This window comes from Adiantum capillus-veneris, chromosome 23, assembly GCF_014529385.1.
Source record: "Adiantum capillus-veneris isolate H3 chromosome 23, ASM1452938v2, whole genome shotgun sequence".
Classification (NCBI taxonomy): Eukaryota; Viridiplantae; Streptophyta; class Polypodiopsida; order Polypodiales; family Pteridaceae; genus Adiantum; species Adiantum capillus-veneris.
Genome location: NC_140953.1, coordinates 70,939,936 through 70,952,740, shown reverse-complemented (window position 1 = coordinate 70,952,740; position 12,805 = coordinate 70,939,936). Strand labels below are relative to the sequence as shown.

The 12,805-nt window shown below is 39.7% G+C and overlaps 1 protein-coding gene across 1 annotated transcript; it reads right to left on the bottom strand.

Moving 5' to 3' along the window:
- Positions 1-10,506: 10,506 nt before the first annotated feature.
- On the bottom strand, positions 10,507-11,666 carry LOC147427948 (uncharacterized). The gene is made up of 4 exons (XM_086496786.1): positions 11,568-11,666; positions 11,434-11,521; positions 11,144-11,320; positions 10,507-11,081 (listed from the first exon to the last, which is right to left on the bottom strand). The coding sequence occupies exons 1-4, from the start codon at positions 11,664-11,666 to the stop codon at positions 10,507-10,509; spliced, it is 939 nt and encodes a 312-aa protein (XP_086352912.1).
- Positions 11,667-12,805: the final 1,139 nt, after the last annotated feature.

Genomic DNA, 12,805 nt, shown 5'->3' with positions numbered 1-12,805 from the left:
AAACCGAATGAGAGAAAACCATAAAGAGCCTCTGAAAACACCACAAGTGTTTCCAAATCCAATCCAAGACCCCCAAGATAAACCGCAGGGGCAAAAAGGGAAAAATCGTAAAAAGAAGATTGGGACGTACCCAAACCCAGTAGATGAGATTAAGCAGGTGAAACATCTAAAAGGTTTAGTGGAGGAGACTCAAAGGAAACTAGAACCAGAACCCATGCATGTCAAAATTCATGACACAGTGTTTCCCACGCAAGTTCATCCACCCCACATGAACCATAGACCGTTAGCCATATCTAGTATCATCCAAGAAGGGAGTGAGGACAGGACATCAGAAAGTGAGCATACACCCTTCTTGTTGGAAAGGATGTTTAACAAAGGAATACCTGATCCCATTGAGGAATATGAGATTCCATCCTCACCAGTTCCTAGTCAAGGACCTACACCCTGCAAAACGCCAATGAATGTTGCCAAACTAGTGGACTTCATGTCTTCTGAGGTCCGAACCACGATCATAGCAAAGTTGTATGGAGATCCTGAGTTATTCCTTGCACTTCGAGCATTCCTTAACGGAGAGCTACGAACGGGATTACCGCAGTTTGCGCAACCAAATAGGCCTGAATCGATTATGATTGATGAGGAAAATCATGTGCAATCACTTGACTTAGATGGACACGAGTCTGTGATCGAGGTACCCATTAACGAATTAGGGCAGTATTTTGAAGGCGACGAGTCTAATGCGACCCTACCCATCACTACCAAGGGATTAACTATAAAGGGAATTCTTGATGGTGGTGCAGGAGTTAGCATCGTTACAAAAGATTGTTGGGAATCCATGGGAAAACCCCGCCTCAGTGTTACTAACATTGTGGTAAAGATGGCAAATGGTACCATAGCCAAACCTATGGGGATGCTCAAGGATCTTAAGATCAAAGTTCTAGGACACAAGGTACGACATACGTTCATTGTAATGGATTTCTCTAAACACCTTATGTCATATGAAATGATTTTAGGACGACCATTCATGAGGGAAGCACAAATGGTTCACGATTGGTCTAAGAATCATGTCTATTTGCAATTCCAAGACTCTGTCCTTAGAGTGGATTTGGTGACTGGTAAGGTACACCCCTTAGGGAGTAAAACCATTATTGATCATCGCTCTGACACCACAGTTCACTCGGCCCCACTACAATATTGTTACACTTGTAAGAAGGATACAGACATTGGCCAAGATTCTCCTTATATGGATATCCTACCTGGGATGACTGAGTCGGACAATGTAGACTGGTTCCACCTAGCATCAACCATAGACACTTGGGGAAATAGGGGGACGACCTGGGTAACACCTGAGGGGGATGAAATGCCTGTACCCTTAAATATGCTACAAGCAATGCATATCGCTTCCAACAAGACTCATCCTAAGGTAACGAAGAAAACATACAAGTGGGTCCCTAAAGCTTCTTTAGTGACCATAGCTAGTGCTAAAAAACAGAAGCCTTGTAAGAAACGTACCACTCGCTCCAAGAAAAGTAAGAAAATGTTGCGATGGATTCCTAAACGACTATTGGAAGCCCAAGGCTACTATCAAGGAAATGATCAAATCTGGGTGCCAAAACGTAGATTGTACTCTTACCTATCACCTGACCCAAGTGAGCCCAGTCCCGTAGCTCCAAAACGAATCAATGATCGCGGAAAGGAAAAAATCATGGAATGTTACACACCCGTTCTAGAGCTAGTTTGGGTACCAAAGAAAGAACGATTTGTTCCACCTAGCTCAGGAAGGGGGGAGTCCCATGAAGATTCTAGCTCCTCATGTAATACATCCATAGAGGTAAAAGATTCTACACAGCCTCCATCTATAGTAGTGGACCTCCATGAAGCTACAAAAGAATCCACACCTCCCAGTGTTCAAGAATCACCTGATGAACCACTTCAAGTTCGATCCTGGGAGAGTACCTTACCACCCTTACAGCTTGACAAGGCACCTAGGGTAATAACAAACTACTGGCAAAAATCCTCACCTATTACCAACTGGAACAATTGGTTTCAAAGGGTGACAAGCTCATTTCAAACGGTATGATCTACCCAAGGAAGGGGGGAGTGTTTGTGGACATCCATCATTCACTTGCTTCCCTCTCAACCTTTTTCCCTGACCTCTTAATCACCAATCTTAGGGAATGTACCTATAAAGCTTTATACTCAAAAAAAAAAAGAAAAAAAAGAAAAAGAGCAAGAGCAATTAGCAAACGAGTATGCACATTAAAAGTCAAAAAATTGACTCAGACCTACACATGTCACATTTGGTACAGTGAAACAGAAACCTATGCCATAAAACACCTTTGATCCTCATCACTTGAGTGATGGAGGGTAGGTAAGATTAGTACGATAGGAGTGTTTCTGTTTTAGAGTTGAGTGATTAACAAAGTTCTCTTTTCCCACTGATGTGCCTCCTGGAGGTATTGTTTGTGTTTCCTAGTGTGTACAGGAGCGTGTTGCTATTGATAGGATTTGGACCTTCATGGAACCTTCAAATCAAGCGCGACCATCAACACAAACAGGTGTTTCTTGTCCATTAGCATTGCCCTTATCTTTTTTGCATCCATGTTTGTCTGCTTTGATTGGGATTGGTAGCATAATATTCAGCGCATTGGCTTAGTATCCAACATTTAATTCAATGCAATCTTTTGTCATAATCACTTGTTTAAGGTGTAAAAATCAAGCAGTCCGACTAAGCTAGTTTGACCAAGTTAGGTGTTAAAAATCTTCTCTTAATACCATGGGGAATGCCTTCCTAATAATCAATGGTTACTTAGGTTCTTAATCCGATTTAGGCAGCATTGTATGAAATGTACTAGGGCTTTCTAGTGGGCTTAACCCTATCGACCTTTAGCTTAAGTATTATAAAGGGAGTTTACTAATGTGATGAGCCTGGGGAGGGTAACAGTGTTATATGACCCCCCAAAGTTACAAAATTTAAATGTTGAAAATGAACAAGCAAAAAATCAAAGTGCCACAATGTAAAATTTTAAGCTGGAAGAGAAATCTCAGCTTGATTTGGTACTTCACTCACATGTATTGCCTATGGTACTAGAGCCCTAGAGGTTCCCAGTGTGGGCGCTTTTCCTTGAAAAGCAAAAAACCCAAGGCATACAAAATAAGCACACACATCATAATTGAATCACTGTGAAAAGACTTTGGGGGGTCAAAGAAAAAGTAATCAGTCAGGCGATGATTTCATGAGAAATTCCTTTTATGGTAGCTTAACTACAAGGTTTTCTAGATATAGCCTCTAGTCAGCCCTTGAACATGAATACTTGGCTCTCGCGATTAAACAACTTAATTGACCACAGAAAATTAAGAAGCTTACCCATGGTATTAATATTCGATCTCTAGTGCTTTTCGACCGTCAAATTAGTGACCCCAGACTTGTTTAATTTTTTGCCTTTACATCTGTTTATGCATTTGATTACATTGCAATTTAATGTTCATTGCTAACAAATTGTTTGAAATTCTTTGACCAATCAATTTGTCTACCTAAAACTGCATATGCTTTTTAAGAGAATGCAATTACTGTGCCAATGTTGTTTGATTTTGCAGTGACTGAAGAAGGCTAAGGACATTCATCTCAAATGCTCTTCCACCTCGACGACCCAGCTTCAACTCAATAGCTTCCGAGGACGGAATCTACATCAGGAAGGGGGGCATGTTAACCCTCATGGCACACGGACACCCATCACCTACGATGGACGCGTATTATGTATTTGGTAAAGTCAGGTACCGGGCTTGTCGGACCAATAGGGAAAGGTAGAGTGATCGTCGATGAGAGGCGCACTTTAACTTGGACATTCAAGGGATTAGTTGGTTAAGCATGGGCGCCCAAGTGTGAATGGGGTGAGCTCCTATAAAAGCCAACTAAACCTAATTTTTACTCATTCTCTCATTTGTGCAATTGAAGAGTGCTCTTGCTCCATCTCCATCTTCTTCTTCTTCTTCACCTCCTTGTGTGTGTGTGTGAGAGAGAGAGAGAGAGAGGGAGAGTGTGTGTGCGATCGAGCATTACGAAGGCACGACGGCGGCGAAGCGGTTGAGCGCGGCACGACTGCAGCTTCTTCTTCATCGCGGCGAGGAATCCACCACGAAGGCGAACGTAGAGCGGTGAGTGACACACCCTTTGTTTTCTTGAGCTTGCTAGTTTAGGCTTGTTGTGTGCTTGGAGCCGTTTGTTGCTCGCATACGGTGTATTGGCAAGTCCCTTGCTTCGACAGTGCGACAAGGAGCGCACATACATGGATGTTCATGTCCTCATCAATTTGTATGCTTACCAGATGAACACATGAATGAGACGATGATTCTTGGAATTCCCTGGATGCGGACATACAAAGTAGTACCAGATTGAGATACAAATCAGCTCAAGCTATCACATAAAGGCAAGCAACTCATTGTTCCAATTGCACCAAGCAAGGAGGAATGGAAAGGAAGCAATCAGCAGACCAAACCATGAAGTAATCAATCTTCTCCATCCCCTCGACAAGCAAATGCTACAAGTAGCATGTAAGGAGTCAGGAAAATCTGGGTACCAAAAGCACAGCTTAAGGATAAACCGATTCAAATATGGGTGCCCAAAACATCACCGAAAAATCAAAAGAAGGTTCCAAGGGTAAAAACACAGAGACGAGCATCTCTGAGCAAGGAACCTAACTTGAAATGGATTGGAAGAAAAAGGAGCACTTATCTTCTCCACAAACCGTAAAACCAATCAAGCAATGGCGAGTTAAGTCTCAAAAGAGTCCACCACACCATACAACACCAAGAAAACCAAGCTACCAATGGCGAGAAAAAGCTCGACAACAATCAAAAGTGCTACCAACAGCTCAAGCAATCAGCATGCTGAAGCATCCTTATGGTACAATCAAACAGAGAGCACACAAGCTACAAGATTTTCTCTTTGGAAGACAACATCAGAAAGCCTCGACATAAGAAACCCTTGAGTTAATTACTCAAGACCCAGCTCTTGCACAACATAGTGGTTTGAATTGCATTGATCTTCAAAGCATGGTAGAGCCAACCACAGCTATGCATAGACATGATTGTTCCCATGCACACATTCGCCCTGGAGTACGCCATCTAGGAGGGGTGGAAGGGCACTAAGTAATTAAGGGCAATGTTTGAAGAGGGAGGAAAAAGTTCTATGTTAACATGTGATTTTTTGCAAAATTATCTAATAATGCCCTTATAATTCATCATCAAGGGAAAATTCACTGATAATATCTTCCCGATGAGTGTAAATAGTGTACATTAAGTGACCCTTTCCCTCTGCTATTTACAGATGCACTATTAGACCTAGTGGTAGGGAAGAAAATGTATAGTTTTCACGGTGGTTTCCTAAGCTATAATCAAATAGCCATGTTGCCAATAGACATTGACAAAACAACCTTTATTCAAGAATGGGGAGCATCTGTCTACATTGTGATGAGCTTTGGACTAAAAAATGGACAAGGTAGCCCTTAAAACATTTGAACCCTTGATTTTACCAAAGTGTCTCCAGATGAATTTAGTGTTTATGGGGCTAAGAGCGAGCACCTGGAGCATTTGAAGCTATGTTTTGAGAGGTGCAAGCAGTTTAGGATGTCCCTCAACCCCTTCAAATGTGCCATAGCAGCGTTAAGGGGACTTTTGTTGGGCTATGTTATTTCAATGAAGCATTAGCAATTGATCACAAGAGAATATATGCTATGTACCTCCACCAAAGAATCTCAAGGAGTTGTAGAGATTTGTAGGCCAAGTGAAATGGCACAAAAATTGATATTTATGCTCCCTTTTCACAGTTAACCAAGCAAGGAGTTGAGTATATACGGGGACCAACACAGACGAAGGCATTTGAAATTCTCAAGAAGATGCTAATCCTCAAGATTGCCCAAAGATCCTCGCACTCTTCAAAGCTCGCTCACCTAACCTTATGCTCAAATAGATATAAGATGGGCATCAGGATGGTAGATGCACTTCCACCACCAACAACAACAACACTACAAGCTTTTGCACCAATTGAGAGCAACTCACCAAGCGCCCGCAAATTGTTTGAGTAGTGGAACAAATGACCGTGAGGAGCCTACATCCCAACCACCACAAGAAAATCCACAAACAAAGGACTCCCAAATGCTAGCAAAGAAATCCAATGGCAAGCAAAAGTGCTAGACATTTCACCCCCAAAGGTCATCTCCCACAATATATGGAATCCTAAATGGCACACCCCTACCTCAAAAATAGTATGAAAAGCCAACCCTTTTGAATGTAGGTGGAGAATGCAACCCTTTATTGCATGTACATGTGAAGTGTCCTCCTTAAGATTCTTGAACTACTCGGGAGAGGGCTGCAATGGCAATGTTGTTTGTGGTGAGGTTTCAAGGTAGCAGGAACACACCCTAGGTTGACATTGTATGGGTGTGAGTGGAATGCACAAAGTCTCCTTATCCTTTGAATTCTTATGAAGTAGAGGTGGGCACTTGTATTGGCTGCCCTAACCCTCCCACAATTTGTACTACCCAAGAGACACACGGATTTGAGCATCTCTTGGGGTTTCTGGTACTCAATTATATCCTTCTAAGAAGATGGTCCCTACCTGCCAACACCTTACTATGACAGGGTCATCCCCCATGATGCAAGCCTTTCAAGTCCATTGCCATCAATCCATTTGGATGACTACATGCTCCATCAGGATAATCTACAAATAGAGGCAAATTAATGATCAATTGAATGTAAGATGTCTTATGTGTGGGATGTTCAAAAGGCTTTTTCACAAAGCACAATGTGGAGGTAAGGATATTGAGGTCCTACTTAATCATGACGAGAGTATTGCTATAGCTAATGGAAGGGTAGACAAGAGGGTATCTAAAAGTGCTCTAGAGATTTAATTAACCATCTTTTGCCATTTCAAATCTTTCCATTCTTAAGTACTAGCTCGCATGATCCGCCTACCGGCGGGTCTCGCTCGCTCTTACCACCTCACTCTGTATGTGTTTGTGTGTGTGTGTGTATCTTTATACATCTCTCCATGACACACACACGATCGACACTATCACCAAAACTCTATGGATACTTATTTACCCATTGTTCAAATGCAAGTTTTTTTCTCACTGTGTCTTTGGACCCTTTAGACTACTCGTGCTACATTTAACCTTTTTGCATTTTTCTCTTTTCCTTCCCCCTTTTGCATGCATGCACGCGCGCACACACACAGATAGATAGATAGATAGATAGATAGATAGATAGAGAGATAGAGATAGAGAGAGAGAGAGAGAGAGAGAGAGAGAGAGAGAGAGAGAGAGAGAGAGAGAGAGAGAGAGAGAGATTACATAAAAGCACATAACTAAAGAGACAAATTTTATTAAAAAAATAGTTTACATTATTGCCAAAAAGGCTCAGAAATACATCTACATAGTCGTGCTATTTCAATAGGATCAAGATATTGAGCTGGAGCTCTACACACTTCTCTTAAATCTTTTTTTTGACCCATTTTAAGTAAATCTTGTAATGATGAATCAACCCAAGCTCTTGCTTTAAGAGCACGAGCCTAAGATTGGGAAAGAAATAGGGATCAAGCAACTTGATGTAAATCGTGTCCAACTCTTCATCTACATATGACCCCCAAACAGTGTAGTTTTTCTCGATCACTTCCCATGCCCATTGCCATCCCCATTCAGTAGGTAACAAACTTTCTTCAAAGGCATCAACAATAAGATTTTTAACACGTGGAAAAATATTCACAATTTTGTGGGCCATTTAATTGGCTGCAAGAAAAGAGGGCAACATTAGTACTCAAAGCTTAAAATGAGAGAGAGAGAGAGAGAGAGAGAGAGAGAGAGAGAGAGAGATGATCAACATGGCCTTGTTAAAAGTGCACTTAAACACTTTAAAAACGTATAAGTGCAATGCAAACACTTCAATTACTAATCATCATGCCAAAATAGAGCAGCATTGCCAAAAAGTGTCAAGAGATCCATTAGGTCAAAGTCTTTACAACGACCTCAATGTTTTTGTTTACAACGACTCATATTATACTCTATAGTTGGACGGCTGAGGATCACTCCAATATATCCCATTGATAAACTTCAAACTCTTCATCTAAAATATAAGATTTATGATTGTGATATATCTTTTGCAATTGAATATCACAACCACAAACATTGACATAATAAATATCAACCATATGTAGTTCTTCTAGGACTCTCATCAGTTTTATCTCGCTCAATATTTATGACACTTTGCATAGTGAAATCCTTAAGCGTCAGCAATTTTCATACCACCCATCTGCATATGAATACACCCAATGATGCCACCAGCACCATGTACCATTTCCTTGACAAATGTACTCTTTCTTAACTTTCAAATAAATAAGCATCTTTATATGTATTGGGAGAATAGCCAATACATCATGACCCATGTTAACCTACATTAGCAATTAGCAAAGTTCTCTCTCTCCCTGTGTGTGTGTGTGTGTGTGTGTGTGTGTTCTCTCACTCATTAACCTATGTAGTAGATAAAGACCCACTTCAATAAGCCAACAACAAGTAAAAAACTATGGTTCTTAGAATGCATAGACAATGGATGAGAGTGTTCGATCATCTAGAGAAGTTGAGCCTACGACACACTCTACTTGGAACTCTCAAGATCCAAGGTCCAACACGTCGAACACTGTGATCGAGGCGTCGAGGTTAGTCACCCAAAGGATAGATTCTAAACATCCATTCATTCACTCCATAGGGATCGTATGAAAAGTTGCAATTGAGAGGACCTTGCATACCTAATTCTCGTACAGTGATTCGTATATCATCTTTATCAAACTCTATGTGATAATAACCTACAACACTTCTAAAGTATCGTGCTTCATATAATACCAAGACGGAATGTCTGCAATAATATTGAAGCCTGCAATGAAGATAACAACCATCTATTTAGGCATACAAACTAACAACACATTTAGCATCATATGGATTCAAGTTCAAGCTATACACACCGAAGGATCTCAAAATTCTCAATAATACAAACAATATCCTCAGCATGTGCAGGATCCCTCCACAATGGAGGATCTAGAAAAAAATGTCACACGTGTAAATACACAAAATAAAGACCACAAATTTCTCAGTCATGGTAAAAGTAAGTATCAAAGATAAGATTTTACATACCTCTAATATACGAAGATACATCATTGAGGGTGTACGACACCATGATGTATCGTGCCATTCTTTATCTGCTCCAACAATGGAGATTGACAAGTTTAAGAGGAAGAGAGATGAAATAGAATAAAGAAGACTTTGACGATCATACCGTAGACAATCGTGTCCTTCTTTCTTTTGTTTAAGTGAAGGATCTGAGAGAGAGAGAGAGAGAGAGGAATGAAATCGATTCAAAAGACTTTGAAATTTCACAACTTCACAAAGATGCTTTCAATATTTTGAATGTAGTAGAGACAATACAAAAGAGATATTCAAAGTGTAGCCTTTGAGAGACCACATTAGGGATTTTATAAGTCTAAGAACCTATGTTGTATACATTTTGCAAAATACAGGGGAGTGTTTCAACTTGAGTAAATATCCTCAATCGATATGGTGTAGTGCGGTCTCCAACAACCCCAACCTATTGTGCATTGACTGGCCTTTCATCACTCACAAAACAAATATTAACTTGAATTTGACGATGCTCGTGGTCCGAAGAAAAGGCAACATAGTAGTATCCAAGAACTTCCATAGACATATCTCTACCTAAGTATAACATTTCATAAACACTTACGATGATAAATCCTCGATGGCAATGATCTCTGCAAATGCATCCACGAATTATGTAGAGCAAGAAAGGCTTAAAACTACTAGTATACCATATAAAAACTCTTACAATATAATATGAGTGTATCAAATAAGATCACCAAAAACATAGCAGGAACTCTTCCCCTCCATTGCGGTGGATCTTCAACAAAGTAAATGTATAAGCCAATATTCTCAAGAAAATAATAGGTCAACTTAATACACTAATTTAAAAAAGAAGATAAATACCTTGAATGAATTCAATGATGCGACCCACTACATAGGATGCACTGCGTTGAGGATTCATTTGTGGCCAATACTTTGATCTAAGAGATATCAATAAAATTTATGATCAAGTGTGTCTAACTTTAAGTGAGAGCCACAATGTCAATTTGAACTTATTGTTATGAGTTTTCTAGTTGTAATACTTCCTTGAATACAATGTTTGGAGTGTAGTAACACTCCCTTGAGTGTTTTCAGTATTGCCAAAAATCCTCATAGCAGTTGCACTTCGTACACGTGACATTGCAATATACAATTGTAAGGTGAGAGAAGATTGATGATGCAAGATATAGACCAAGAATTCTCAGTGTTTGCCCTTGTGCTTTGTTGACAGTCATCCCAAAAGCAAGCCTGATTGGAAACTGACAACTTTCATTTGAAATGAAAGCCCCTGATGGTTTCCAATAGTAAAGTCAATCCTTGAAATAAAAACTCACTCTCCAATATTCGATCCTGTAACTATCTCTACCTCAATTACCTTATGATGAAACTGCTTGCATATCAATCTGGTTCCGTTACATAATCCACGTCTTGGATCCAAATTTTGCAGCAACATGATAGGAGCATTTTCTTTCAAGACTGAAGCATGAGGTAGAAAACCACCACCAAGATTAAGGCTATTAAGATAGTCAATTGTGTACAAATGTGTGTTTTCCTCTGACATGCAAATTGAATCTGCACTCAGATACTCTTTGCAAACTCCATGCATTCTTTGCAATGCATAGTCATTGATGAAATCCACCTCTTTATTCCACGGACCAAGTATTGCTCGATCTCTAAAAAAACTTGCATGATCTTGCACATGACACAAATCTCCATATATAAAGCTTAGAAGATCTGCCAAACTATTTCTTGGAAGTATCATGTGTGAAGGTATTTTGACTCTATCTAAGTCTCCTCCATCGTCCATATCCCCATTGCCAATATCAAGCAGCCAATGTGAAAAACTTTGTTGAAGCGAATTTGAACCATAATCAAGTATAGCATATTTCTGGTAAGCCTCAATATCTTTGTATATTTCCATATGTGAGAATGACACAATGAAGCATTTACAATGTTTGTATGCCTACCTTTTGGTACTACAGGTAGTATTTGTCGAAAGTCGCCTCCAAGCAAAATGACTTTTCCACCAAAAAAAGTATCTTGCTGCATAATATCTTTTGAATTTCTGTCCACTGCTTCAAATGCATAGCGATCTTTCATGGGAGCTTCATCCCATATAAGTAAAGTTGCATTCCTTAGAAGTTCTGCAAGTTACTATTTACCTTTATATTGCAAGTTGCTTCAGAGTGAAGCTCCAAAGGTACCTTAAACCTAGAATGAGCAATTATTCCATTACTCAAAAGCAAAGCTGCAATACCCGAGGATGCACATTCAAGAGCAACTCTACAACTTCCTTGCACTCGTGAAAGAAGTGCATTAGTTTTTCCTGAGCCACCGGGGACCATCTAAGAAAAATACCTTCCATGAGTGTGTGTCAACAGCTTGCAGCACCTGGTGGTAAGCATCTCGATGATCCTCATTTAAGGAAGTCTCCATATGATCTGCTATATTACGCTGCTCATCAACATTAAACATTGTTTCTTCAGCCATAGCACCATTGTTGAGTCTATTGTAGGCAACATATAATCGCAAAGCCTCTTACCATATTGTTGCAAAAAGCATTCTATATGAAGCAAAGCTTGATTTTTTGTCACATGAAATTGTACACTTGCATATGAAATACACATCCTTAGGGCATAAACATAGTCCTCACAAAATTCGGTACAAAACCTGTCCCAAAGAGCAGCCGAATGAAGTGGCTCACAAAAAACTAATATGATTGCAAACAGTTGTCTCAATTGCATTCCATTTTGAAAAAAAGATGCCTCTTGGAGGTAAAGTGACCATTTTTCATCCTTTTGCAATAATCCTCTAGCTATACATGCCTCCTTGTATGTATCATAAATGTGACCATCATACATCCACAAGTCTTGAAAAGATTTACATCCCTTGCAATATTGAGTAGCATTCTTAGGTAATAACCTCACCAACAGTAGGGACAATATTATACATTCTTCCAATAGAAACACCATGTTGTTGTGAAGACCATGCCTTTCGACTTTTATTCCATATCCAACCACTTGGAAAGTCAATATATGTGAAGCTATTTGCTTTTGGATAGTTTTGATTTGCAACAAACCATTCTGTCAAGGTAGTTTTTGTATTTTTCTCATTATCTAGCAAATGCGATACATCATCACCATCTTGAAATGTAACCATATTCTACAATGGAAGGTGTACCTGCAATCATTGAATTGTTAGCCTTTCACTATGCATGTCAAAGCCAAATATTCTCCACATAGCTTCAGAGCCAGAAACATAACGTGCATTGAGATAACTCTTGATCTCACCAGTAGCTCCTTCACAATCTTGAAGAACAACAGTGGCTCGATCATGTCCCTTGTAGACATACTTATAAAGATATTTAACGACAGTGATAGTTGATAAGATCTCCACATTAATATGGTCTTTGTATCTTAGTGTGATAAGAGAGGGTTGTAAGGAACAACCCAATGATGATCTAAATTGTACGGCTCACTACATCAAATAATTCTAAAAACACATTCTTGTCAGGGAGCTCTGTACACCAACTTGTCATAGTGGAATGTTTCTATGGGCTTATATTCAGATGAAAGTATCAACAATATATGAGCATGAGTAAGACCTCTCTTTTGAAACTCAATCATTGA

What these genes read in the sequence shown, in the direction of transcription:
- LOC147427948 (XM_086496786.1), bottom strand. Translation starts at nt 11,666, where the DNA reads ATGGCTGAAGAAACAATGTTTAATGTTGATGAGCAGCGTAATATAGCA. An exon ending in TCTTGAATGTGCATCCTCGG is followed by an intron (nt 11,321 to 11,433) that starts GTATTGCAGCTT and finishes AGTAACTTGCAG; the next exon opens with AACTTCTAAGGAATGCAACT. An exon ending in ACTACCTGTAGTACCAAAAG is followed by an intron (nt 11,082 to 11,143) that starts GTAGGCATACAA and finishes AAATATACAAAG; the next exon opens with ATATTGAGGCTTACCAGAAA.